Source organism: Xenia sp. Carnegie-2017, unplaced genomic scaffold, assembly GCF_021976095.1.
Source record: "Xenia sp. Carnegie-2017 unplaced genomic scaffold, XeniaSp_v1 HiC_scaffold_24, whole genome shotgun sequence".
Lineage (NCBI taxonomy): Eukaryota > Metazoa > Cnidaria > Anthozoa > Malacalcyonacea > Xeniidae > Xenia > Xenia sp. Carnegie-2017.
This window is the reverse complement of record NW_025813487.1, coordinates 1,731,988-1,745,632: the sequence shown is the minus strand read 5'-3', so window position 1 is coordinate 1,745,632 and position 13,645 is coordinate 1,731,988. Positions and strand designations below refer to the sequence as shown.

Sequence of the window (13,645 nt, the reverse complement as noted above, 5' to 3'; positions counted from 1 at the left end):
CAAGCGAAATAAAGTTGTTGCCTTCAACTCTCCTCGGTGACAAGTTATTTGAAAGCCACGATGTACAGATATATACTATGAGTATCACATCCTACAGATATATACTCTCAGTAACACATATGTTGATAGCAGCTGCAAAAAGAAATTTGAGCGAGGAAAACCCGTTTTAAATGGGTGACACCTGTTTCAAAATCATTTATGAAAATAGATCCTACGGCTGGAAACTACAAATGTAAGTGACTAAACTGACGATAAATGATAATTTGTTTTTGGATTCATCTCTATTGTTCTTGTGAAAATCTCAATGGTTTTTATTGATGCTACTGATGTTTGGTTTGTCTCTTCAATGCCACATTAGATATAACTGAATGTATGCAATGAATATAAATACACTAAATTTGCCATCTGTCTCCAATGCACTATGTGGTTGAGTGCATAGAAGTGCAGTTTTCATAGATTAAGTTGTAGACTTGCAATGAACGAGAACCGTAATTGTTTTTTTTTCTCGTTTTTCTACGACTCTCTACTATATACTTAGTAATAGAACCTCGGTGAAAACAGAACGCCCTTAAACGTAGCAACATAAGACTGCAAGATTCAATGAATATTTGGACAAAATTAAAGTCTAGTTTATAAATTCATTATCGTCTCATGAATCTTAACCTACAACATCATGCATCTTTGCTTTGCATAACGATATTAAAATGCAAAAAAAAATTTTAGATTCTAATAAATTTTTTTGTTCAAATACATAGAAGAATTACATATTGGATTTATGAAAGGTGAAAAGCTCCTAAGGAGCCAATCACAATAGAAAATTGTATTCATTACGTGATTTAACAAATGTTAACAAAGGAAACTTAGTGACTATAACGTTGTAGAAAGAAAGGTGAATTCTGTCTTTTTACTGACGAAGTACTGAAGTATGAGTTGCATGGAATAATCGACTAGTTATAATGGTAGGCCTCGTAATATGAAAGCTTTCAATGTAAAATGCTTTGATAACGATGTAAAGCCTTTGATCGTTTGAAACTTGCTACATCTTTCAAACTTAACCGGCTAAAGCTATTCGTGCAATGTTGGTGAATGTTCTACCATTTGGATAGTCAAACAGAGAACATATAACAATTTGCTCATTTGCAATATATCGTACATGTGTTTCATAATTTCCTATATTATAGATCCCACATGCATAGAGTTGTGAAAGTCCCTTTACCACTTGTGTCATTCACTTCAATTACTCTTACTAGTTTGTCATTACTCATGTGTCATGGTGATTCATGGCCAAGAATGTTCATTTGAAGGTCGGACTCTTGGTGGATATCAGTTGTTTGTTCATATAATGATGATGGGCCCTAATTTTATATGAGCCCACCTAAAGGTGGTCAGCTGACATTCATAGAAGATCAAATCTTTACTAAGCATTCTTTGAGCGATGAAATAACTGAGGTATTGAAGTGATCCCTTTTCCTCCGCTTGAAGTTACAATAAGAGTATATCGTAAACAGTAATCTATCGAAATAGTGAATCATAATACCAGTAGCCCCTTTATTGGTTACGTCGATTATTTGTGTATGGAATGGTACAAACATATTGAATAGACATTCCATAATGGCATATGTACGTGTGTACATTAATATTGAAATGATTAGACTATAATCTACGAAGATGGAAAACAAGCGAGTGGAAAAACATGATCCATGTCTTGTGGTTTGTAAGTTGAGTAGATGAGTATTAAAATTAACTTATAGCTATGAGTAACTGCATGAGATATTCAAAAAGGATCCTGATGATCTATTTTTATAATTTGAACCATAAACATAAAAAACACCCATATTTGTTAAAAAAATGTCACCAAAAGATGTCAATTGCTGTGAGAAAATAGCTGGCTTTCACTCACTACTTCTTACTAAGTTTTATAAACAAAATTGCAATGCTGCAAGTAGGGCTCATTGAATTTTTATAATAAAAATGTTACAATAAAATTTCTATGATATTCACCTAAAAACTACGCTGTAAAAAAGGGGAAGAAACCTACTAAGACGCCTGGCTCAGATGGACGAGGACATTGCTTAAAAATCAGGTATTAAAGTTTTTTTCTTTTCAAAATATATAATTTCTGATTTTATTCATTCATTATGCTGACATTTATAATGTGTTTTTTATAGAGTAGCTATGTCTAAAGGGGTAATAACTATACATTGAATGAACGATCAAGTTAGACAGAAGCACGATAAAAACAAGCCTCCTTATTGAAAGATTCTCACTTCGTTATGCATACTATTAATCAGTATAACGCATTTTTAAATTCAACCATGAAAAATTTCCGTAAAACTAAATTTTCACAATTGTCAAATTTTTGGACGAAACACACGAGTGAAAGCCAGCTATTAATGAAGGTCTTAATGAAGCAACATAAAAAATTTGATCAAATGAAATCTAGTAGACATCAAAAATAATTTGTATGCAAGTCGCGAGACGTTTTTTTGGTCATTTCATTTTTCATTTTTTGTTGGTCGGTGAATGATCAGGTCGAACGTACTGAATGAATTTTTCAGATGATTTATGTATGAGCTGCTATTAGTTTTTATTTTTAGTCAATTCATTGAAATTTTTGTTAACATTCTGCACTCTTTAATTTTTTATTCTCTACTAAAGTTTTCGTTTCTTTTGTTCAAACACAAAATATTTGCGGTGTCACACTAAATAAATAGGGTAGTCAGCCGACTTTTTTTGTCGCTGCTTCTTATGTCGACGCTTTTTTTGTTGCTCCGCAAATTTAAGATGCGAACGACGAAGCTACGAGCTGACTACGCTTCATGTTAAAGTAGATCATCAGGATCATTGAAAACAACAAAAATATGAAATATTAAAACAACGACAATTTTAGGAAATTTTTCTAAATTTACATCTTTTCTTTTATTGGAGGGTTTTTTACCGGATCCACCGGTTTTCCCTCCCCTTTCGTTTTGTTTTAGAAAAAAAACAGTGTCCACATTTGGGGCCAAGGAAGTCATTTGTCATAACATTATTCATTGTAGCTATCATGAATATTCACATTTATTTTTTATTCCTCTGCCTTTGGGTATATTTCCCAAAGCACTGCGTTTAATATATATAATGGGATACATTTAAAAAAAATATGCACTCAAGTTTTCTGCTCAGTCGGATCTTCTAATTTTTTAATCTTCGGCATCAACCAACTTAGCGAGAATAAAAAATGATTTTATAAAGTATGGTAGTGTGATTTGCGTACGTAATGAAAATTCCATGATCCTTAAAATATTGCTTTAAACATGAGCAATGTGACGAATTTTTACATTACTCATGGTAATTTGCTTAGCCCAATAATGTTAACACACACCATTCGACAATTTTCTCCCATACCATGAAGTGAGATGTTTTATGTCTATACCAAATACATTCCCTATGATATAGAGAAATGATAACACCAAATACACAGAGATCAATCATGATATTAAATAGTTTGAGATTGAGATTTTTAAACTACAATGTGTTTCTCAACGTCACTGCACATATGAGACTAGCATTATCTTAACAACTATTTTCATTGCATCCTTTCCTGTTGTACCGACAGTGTTTTTTTCTCATAGCTAAGTAATTATAATTGCGTGCAGTTGATGTTCGAAATGCATTCGTAAGTTACAATGGTTTATTTAATAACAAAGTTTCGTTATAATCTATAGTGACTTGTGCAATAATATGCATTAATGGAATTTTTTATTAATAAAGTAAAAAAATCTATTTACAGTTTCCAAAATCGTGTCATAATGGTTGACATTTAAATCTTGTCTTACATAGATGATCCCTTTATTCCCAAGTTAGAACTCGTGAAACTTTATAAGATTTAGCAGTAGTCCTTTGGAATTTTACTAATCTCAATGTTATTATGTACTCTGCATGAGGTTTTTATTTATGTATACTTATTTCTATAACAATTGTTTTTAGTCAGTGATGTATACTTAGTTATAGAACTAGAATGTTCTACATAGACGTCATTAATGTGTATTAATACTGTTTGTTAAAGGAGATCCTTACTCACTCTTCGTCTCCGTTCCTTATTTAAATGTGTTTATGCAACAAAGCATACATGGATAAAGGATTGATGTTACAATAAGGTATGAATTATGATCATCATTTTTTAAACAGATATGTATCTGGTCGCGTTCTTTATGTTAAATCTTTCGTCTTTGTAAGGTATGTGACATGTAAAGAAGTAAAGCAAGCATAATTTTGTGTACACGGTCGTCATATATGAAGTCTTATTTCTAAAACGAAGGTAATTTGTCGAAAGTAAAGCTAGACTCTGAAACTTTATTTCTAACTTTACATAACAAATTTGCTACTGAAGCATTATGATAATGTATGACTAAACATTCAAGAGAAATCGTATTTAAGTTGATACACCAACTTTCTAACTATTGACAATAAGCTGCATAGTAAAGGACAGTAAAACCTTTTTAAATGTATAGGGGAGACAGAATAACATGAGAACATTTTCAACATGTATTACGCTGAATTTTTCTTTAATAACTATACTTGTCGATGCAAAATGGGGGATCTGTAAAAATTTATTAAGGGAAGGCACATGTCCAATCATGAATCACCTCTCTTCTTTGCCGACGCCACTTTTTACTAATCCCTGTGTGTCTAGCAAAATGCTCTTGATTGTATTGAGCAAATTATTCATTTTAAAAGTAAGAACATTTGTAAAATAAGCAAATGTTGAACACAGGAAGAATGTATTTACACAGAGAAAGAACGCAACTGAATCTATTTTGTGAAATGTTGATTCATGCAACACAGTGAGCTTTTTAAATTAAACTTTTGATCATGTTTGTTTAACAGTTTTAAGGTTTACTTTTATTGCATCCTTTACTGTTTTATGTACAGTGTCTTTAATGATCATAAGTAATTATAATTGCGTGCAGTTGATGTTTGCCATGTATTTATACTTTACAATGGTTTATTCAATAACAAAGGTTTTTTTATAATAAGAACTGACTTATGAAAGAATATACATGTGTATGGAGTTTTTGATTGATGAAGGGGAAAAATCCATTCACAGTTTCGAAAATCGTGTCTTAATCAATGGCATTCAAATCTTGTCTTAGATAGGTGATTCTCTATTCCTGAGTTAAAACTTGTGAAACTTTATAAGATTTAGCAGCAGTCCTTTAGAATTTTACTAATCTCAATGTTATTATGTACTCTGCATGAGGTTCTTATTTATGTATTTTTATTTCTATAACAATTGTTTTTAGTCAGTGATGTATACTTAGTTATATAACCAGAATGTTGTACATAGACGTCATTGATATTTTTTTATAATACTGTTGGTTGAAGGACATCCTGATTCACTCTTCATCTTTGTTCGTTATTTAAATGTGTTTATGTAACAAAACTTGCATGGATAAAAAATTCATGTTACAATAAGATTCGAACTATGATCACCATTTTTAAACTGACATGTACATGGTCGCGTTCTTTATATTAAATCTCTCAATTGTTTTAGGTATGTGACATGTAAAGAACTAAAACAAGCATATATTTGTCCACGAGGTCGTCATATATGAAATCTTACTTGTAAAACAAAGGTAATTTTACAAAAGTAAAGCAATATTTTATATTTACATTAACGACCTAACAATTTGCTAAAGAAACATCTAGATGAAGTACGACTAAACATGCATGAGAAATCATACCTAAGTTGATATACCAATTTTTTAACTATTGATAATATCCTGGATGGTAAAGGAACAGTAAAACCTGTTCAGAATAACATGAGAATATTATCTATATGCATGATGCTGCCTTATTCTTTATAAACTGTAATTGACTCTAGTGCCAGTTCCCAAGAATCGAAACAATATTGTTGTCAATGTAAACTTACGAACGCGTAAAGTATTAGTACTTCTAACTCTTTATGGAAAATATACAAATCATTGCGATATGGATACAAAAGGGAACAAGCGGTAATGATACTTTACTTATATTCTGTTGTTTTGTTTGTTGTTTGTTCATTTCCTGTCTAATCTAAGTACATTTTCTGTATGTATCTAGTTGACATCTACTATCAATAATACCAAACGTTGCTTGCGGATGCCAGAACTTTTATGCTACGGGAGTTATACAAATTATACTTGTCTGTAGAAAAATGGGAATACGTGAAAGTTTATGTAGAGGGGGGAACATGTCCAATTCGAAAATTAAACGAGACTTACCTGAAATTGAAGTTTAATTGAACTTCTATGAGTTACAGTTCAGGAACTAGGAAGTCATGTGAGATAGAGCGCGCGATAGTTTTCACTCATTGCACTCATTGCTTCACTCATCTTACAAAGGGTGGTTGCCACTTTCAAATTCTTTGATGTGACTTTCACTTCTTCGCTTTCTTCCATCATGTCATCTTGTTTATCGTGTTCGGCAAATTCCAGGAGTGCTGCTTCATCTCCGACATCATCTCTTGTCGTATACTCTTCACTTGTAGAAACCATAATTCAAGAAATTTGTAATAGGGTGTGGAAAGGAGCTTTTTGTAACTGATCGCTGTGAAATCTACGCTCGAACTGATCTTGATATCGCGCGCTCTATCTCACATGACTTCCTAGTGACGTAGAACAGTGGCTAAATAGAATTATAGATTTATAGTGCCATTGTCGCACAACCTAAGCGTTCTGTTGTGCGGGATACTAAATCACGATTCTTTTAAAGACAAACGTTGTTTCATTACCACGAGTATTAATATCAAAAAATGCTTATCCAATTCGTTTTTTCAAGACTTTAACTCAATGCGTTACCATGCATTAATCAAATGTTCGATAAAATGCGACCATCAAAAATGCGTATTGAAACAACCAGAAACAGCGTTTTCAGTCTCTATATATACTAAACATTCAACAATATAAAATTACAAAGTTTCCTCTTTGCCACGATTGGAAAGAAGGTCTTCCTTAGCAACTCAATGCTTTAAACTTCCCATGTTATGATTATTTATGAAAATTTCTTCCCGTAAACTATTTTATACTGATAAGTTTTACATCGTCCATATTATTGTTAATAAATTGATAACATTTACAACAAACAAGGTTACGTTGCAAGAAAAACTGTCTGTTGCTCATTTCCTTTGCTGTTTTCAGTTACCCAATTTTATGAGCACAAAACGGTTAAAGCCACAAAGAATTCTACATAATTTATGTATTTTTAATGATTCTTTTATTTGTTTGAAAATGACTGACTCAAGTATTACCAACTATTGTCTGACTATAACTGCTGATCTTTGGTTTGGAAACTCAAACTTTGACAAAAAATGGCCATTTGGATCGATATTTGGATACATTTTGGCCTTTTTTCTTTTCTAATAATTTTTCGGAATCATATTGGTAACTTATTTTAAAAGTCTATGTCAAAAACATAAATTTGGTGAGAACCACATATGAACATTTAACATGATCGTTAACTACTTTTCAGCTGTGTCCAGTTACAAGGAAGTGAATCAGAATGATCTCGTAACGAGCCCATCCTTTACATTTGAATACACACGTCTACACTACAATACAAGGAAAGACATAAATGAAGAAATATTTCATTATAAAACTGTGAATTTACGTTGTGAAACGAAGAAATAAGTGTCAAAATGTAGAAATAGTCGTTTTTGGTAATATTTGGTGAGTAAAATTTTACAAAATATATGTTTTAAAACATTATTGTTTAGCTACTCGTTATATTGTATCACAGATTTTACTAACGTTTTGAATTTGAACTTTGATGTAGGTTTTTCAATACGCCGTTGATTTGTTTAATTTTAAAGTTTTGTAACTTATTTTTTTACCATTATTTTTCTTCGTTTTTAGTTTGAAGTTCAAACAAAGGCTTCACAATTAAAACCAAACATTCTTCATTAAAGTAAGTCAGAGTATTTACAGCATTATATTCTAAACAAATTTCTTGTTTGAAAATGGCTTCACCACCTCAAAAACTGAAGATTGAAGCAAACGGATCTCGTTTAAGTAAACTCTTGATAAATAAAGGAACACAAGCTTTGAAAACAACATTGCAGTTTAATATAAATTTTCGCTCGTCAAACCTAAGCGATGAACTTAATAAACCCTCAAATAAAAGTACATTGGAATCATTAAGAAAAAGAAGCGTCATCAACAAAGAGCAATGGAACCTTCTTTACCCATCAACTGGTTTGCCAAATCTTGAAAACTTTGATATTTCATTAATGACTGTCTTATTGCGTAACATATGTGGTCTAACACCGCCACATGGTGGATGGGATAATCTTCCTTTCTCTTCAGATTTTTCAATCTCAGCAAATATTGCAAGAATAAAGTTTTACCGAAACAAAGTGTATAGCCACATAAGCACAACTAGTGTAGATGACAGTACGTTTGAGCAATTGTGGGATGAAATCTCAAAAGCATTGGTTGGTCTGGGTATTCAACAAACTGAAATAGATGAATTAAAGAAAGCTCCACTCAGTCCTGATGAAGTTAATTATACTACAATGCTAAAAGAATGGCATAAAAGAGAAGAGCAGTTAATCGATGTCACTGAAGAAATCATAGAAGATGTAAAAGTAATAAAAAGAGATGTTGTAGAGATCAAACAAGAGATAGCTACAAAAGTTACGAACATAAATGAGGATGTAGCAAGAGTAAAAAAAATGATACAGGGCAAAACATATTCAGTTGTCGAAAAGCTTGGAAAGTGTAATTTTAACGGTCTTATGAAAGATCTTAACATGAAATACCTTGAAGGCACTAGACAATGGTTATTTGAAAAACTCGACACTTGGTTTAACGATAGAAGTGAAGATGCTTCTAATGTCATGATTTTGATTGCTGGTCCTGGCGTTGGTAAAAGTGTGTTTGCTGCTGAGGTGTGTCGACGATATTCTGAAAAGAAGAAACTTGCTGCTTCTCATTTCTGCAGGTATAATAGATCAGATTATAGAAATCCTCGAATATTGATAGAATCATTGGCTAGTAGCATGTGTGATACTATATCAAATTTTAAAAGTAGACTGAATGAAGAATTACAGAGAAACCATTCAAAAGACTCAATCACCGATGCATTCCGTGTTTTATTAAATGATCCATTGCATTCATTGGAAGATCATGAACCAATGATTTTGGTTATTGATGCCTTAGATGAAAGCCAAGTTGATAACAAAAGCGAATTATTGGAATTGATTGCAGAAGAGTTTGACCGACTGCCAAAATGGATTAAAATCTTCATCACCAGTCGTCCAGAACTTCCTGTTCTAAAAGAGTTGAAAGACATGAATCCTGTGGAAATTACAACTCATCCTCGTGATGAAAACAACGAAGAAGACCTGCACAAGTATTTAAGTCATCAGTTGAATGATCGGGTGCAGAAAGATCGCTACCTTCTTCAGTCATTAGTTGAAAAATGTGAGGGATCATTTCTTTATGCTTATCACGCACAACTGAGCTTAAAGAAAGAAGAAATTGAGCTTACAGACGAGAATATTGAACAATTGGTCCCTAGTGGGTTAAGCAGTGTTTACACAAAGCAATTCAAAAGAGTAAAAGAATGGTTAACGAAGGAAAGAACCAGAAACTCTGTTATCGCAGAAACTACTTTCATGCAATTTCTTGAATTGTTGGCTGCCTGTCGGGAGTTTTTACCATTAACATTACTGCTTAGTTATTTAGGTTTTTCTGGTGATATCAACTTTGAAGTCCGCAGTAAAATCATTGAACCATTATCTCAAATTTTGCCAGTTTACGATGATTGTTTAACCGTGTATCACAAATCTCTACTTGATTGGTTGAAGTCAGATGGTTACGAACAGCATGAGTTTACAGTTAATCCAAAAAACGGTCATAAGTTCTTATGGCATGCTTGTGAGAAAGTGTTTAAACAAATTAAGTCGATGAACATTTTTGAAGATCAGATTAAAACTGCTATGATTAAATATACTTTGAAGAATGGTGTCCACCATATGATAGAATGTGGCGAAAATGTTGACTTTAGCTGGGCAGTAGATGTCAAAGTGCTTTGTGCGAGGTTAATTGGTGAAACAATGAATACCATTAGGTTAGAATTGTCTGAAATCATTAAAAAAATTCGAACTTTTTTGAGAACAGATGTACTTGAGGAACAACTGTTTCACTTGTTTATGACAATGAGCCCTAGATCATATATGATTGATGATAGCTTATTTTATTTACAAACTATTGCAAATAGAATTCATGGCAGCAACGAAAAAAGATTATTGACGAGGGATTTATTGAAACAGGGAAAGTTTGTTTGGTTTGAGGATTTACACTCAACATATTTAACAAACCATCATCATTTGACTGTCTCCTTGCGTGCTAACGTTACATCACTTTGTGTGTCGTCCAATGAAGAACTTCTTGCTGTAGGATATGATAATGGTCAAATATCTATTTTTGAACTTCCTGAATGCAAACAACAACGCACTCTAGGCACTGTACTCGATAATTCAAAGTTGTATAAGTGGGACAGTGTTAATACATTAATGTCCCGGTATGACATATATGACTATCCAACATTAAAGGACTTTTGTTTTGAACTTGGAATCATCTGTTGTTGCTCCTTTTCACCTACCGGAAATAGACTGGTAACTAGTGATGGATCTAATGAAGTAAAGTTGTGGGACGTTAGCAATGGACGTTTGTTGTTGTGTTTACAGTCAGATGATGTCGTTAATCGTTGCTCTTTCTCTGATTCTGGTTTGTTTATTACAGCAAAATATGAAAAACATTACAAGGGACTTTCTAAAGATGTGTTCACTGCATGGAATTCATTAACTTTGCAAAGAATAGATCGACGCTGCGTTGTTGATTACCAAAAACTACAATCCACAGATAAATATTCAGAGTTCTTTGGTGCAGAATTTGTCAAGACTTCGTATGTTTTTCAATTCCCAAAGGCAATCGATATTTTTTCAAGAAAAAAGAAATATTCACCACCTTTAAATTTAATTATAACACACCATTATCGTGATTGTATTTTTTATCATATAAGCCAGAATGGAAAGCTTTCTGAAATCACAAAATACAACGATCGAGGAGAAATCGGATTTTGTTTACCGAATGTTAGGTGTCCATGTTTTTGGAGGAATCTTAAAGACGTTCATCCCATCTCGTTGAAGGAATTTTACGTTGTGCCGTATTTTTCCAAGCTTAAGTTTTTCAAAACTGATCATTTTCGGAGACCTTCATTTATCTTTGAGAAATTTGAATTTAAGTGTTGTTGTTTTTCACCGGATGGATCTTTTTTTGTTGCTTTCGCTGTTGGTGACCACGTCAACATTTATATTTGGAGCATTGAACGTTGCATTATTATTCAAACTGTACCAATGCAACTGAAGAATGCATTAGGATGTTGGTGGTCGGATGGTTTACTGTGGATATGGGATGGTTCTGATCATCTTACGAAGATATCAACTTTGTCTGAAAATTTTGTAGATTCTACTGAAGCAAAGCATGTTACCATTGGATTTAAACCTAAGAAAATCTTCACATTTGGTGATGTCTTAGTTTGTATTAACGAAGAAAAGTTTGTTCAAATTGTTAGTATTATTAAGGGTGAGATACAATGCAACAAAAGACTTCCTGTCCATAGTTCAAAAGTTAAAGCAGCAGCTGTATCACCTGATAATTCTGTTATTTTAACTGTAAACAAAACAGAATACACAATATGGAAATGGGGAAATAACAATAATGAACTTTACTTGAAACCTTGGCACACTGCAAAAATACCCATAACGTCTTTTATTGAAAAATTTGTTGAAGAACAGTTAACTGTAACTTGTCATAAAGTCTGTTGCTCTATAAGTGATAGTAACCAAGCGGTCATTGCATTCTCTTTCAAAGACAACGATCATTTTTACCTGGTGACTGGCATTTATGTAATTAATATGCATCAAAACAATGACGTGAGTGCGATTTTGCATAGTATCTTTGGATTTTTATGGTCTAGCCCAATTGTACATAAATCATATTTCATTGGTCATCTTGACATGTTGGTTGCTGTTGATTTAAAGAGTGGTAAAAGGTGTGCTGAATTTTACGGATTAGATTCTGTATCTAATATAACTATGCATTACAATACAGGAACTTTAGCTTTAGTAACAAATGGTGGATGCGGAGTTCAATTTTTAAAACTCAATGTTCCTGAATAAGTCCACTAATTCAACCTTTGTAGTTATATTAACTTATTGTACTTACTAACATTACATATCATTTAAAACATAAAAAGTTCTTTATATCACAGAAAAACAGTTATTTATGGTATCAACAACAAATTCAAAAATATTGCAGAAAAAATTGTCCATATCCTTTGTTTTAACCTTGGAAAAACTGGCAGTTTTTAATTATGCAAAAATATCGCGGACAAAGAGAGAGAGAGAGATTAGTTTTTTATAATGTCAAGTAAAGATCTTTTTCATCTTATGATTCCCGTCAACTTTGAAATTTATACTTGGAGAATTCAACACTGTAACTTTGTCGAAGTTGTGATGAAATTGAGAATATCCTACGAAGATGTTGATTGTCGTAAGGATGTGTAATATTGCTATCTTTTATTTTCAAGTATTGTTACAATAGTGTTCCTTATGCTGTCCTAACATAACCTAACATTAAATTGTTCTCCGTGTTATATATCTCCTTCTCATATTACCAACTTTAACTATCCAATCAGACACACTTATATATATGATCGTTATCACTATTACATCACTAACTCTTTTTCAAAAATGTTAAGTTCAACATAAAGGATGTCTATATCTTTCTTGTGGTTTAGTGTTTCGACTTGATGTAGGAATAATTGGTCCAATTTCATAAACGCCATTGTTTGTTAAGTCGTCATTACAGTTGTTTGTAGTCCTTGTTTCATCTTCATCATCATCATCGATATCTAATGGCTTATTGATATGTATCAACCTTGAAATGTGAAACATTTTTCGTTATAAAGCGATCATCTTTGCATCGTACAGTTACTCGAGAACGATATCTGCATACTACTTTACATGGTGTTTTGCTAAAATGAGGTGTTAGCTTGTTTTCTCTTTGTTGCTATTCAAGAACATCATCGCCAACTTTTATCTGACTGGTCTTTATATTTCGCTTGTTATCAGCATATTGTTTGTGGTATGCTTTCTGGCCCGTTTTTTTTCGCACTTCTTTATGACGACTGATGGTGTTCCTTTTTTTGAGCGATATACAACTTCCCTTAACCGTTCAGTTGAACAATAGTTCAGCGGGTGAAAACCCAGTTGTCGTGTGATGTGTTATACGGTTTTGTAACAGGAATCTGTTGAGTTCGTGTCGCCATGGACAATTTTCAAGTCTTGCAGTTTTGAGCGTTTTACCGTGTTTTGCCAAAAACAATGATGTTCTCTGCAATGTGCTTTTCGTGTTTTGCCAAAAACAATGATGTCATCTGCAATGTTCTTTTCGTGTTTTTGTCAAAAACAATGATGTCGTCTGCAATGTTCTTTTCGTGGTTTGCCAAAAACAATGATGTCCTCTGCAATGTTCTTTTTGTGTTTTGCCAAAAACAATGATGTCCTCTGCAATGTTCTTTACTCCACGTAGTCGTTGTTGTGTTAGCAAAGTGTATT

General features: G+C 32.7%; 1 protein-coding gene across 1 annotated transcript in view; it reads left to right on the top strand.

The window, feature by feature from the left end:
• LOC124451253 overlaps positions 1 to 13,645 on the top strand; it is a 103,461-nt gene that overhangs the window by 74,560 nt on the left and 15,256 nt on the right. The window contains exons 3-4 of the mRNA XM_047001879.1: positions 7,492 to 7,688; positions 7,875 to 11,190. Of these exons, the coding sequence (XP_046857835.1) occupies positions 7,979 to 11,190 (3,212 nt within the window). The 5' untranslated portion in view covers positions 7,492 to 7,688; positions 7,875 to 7,978. The remainder of the gene's footprint in view (positions 1 to 7,491; positions 7,689 to 7,874; positions 11,191 to 13,645) is intronic.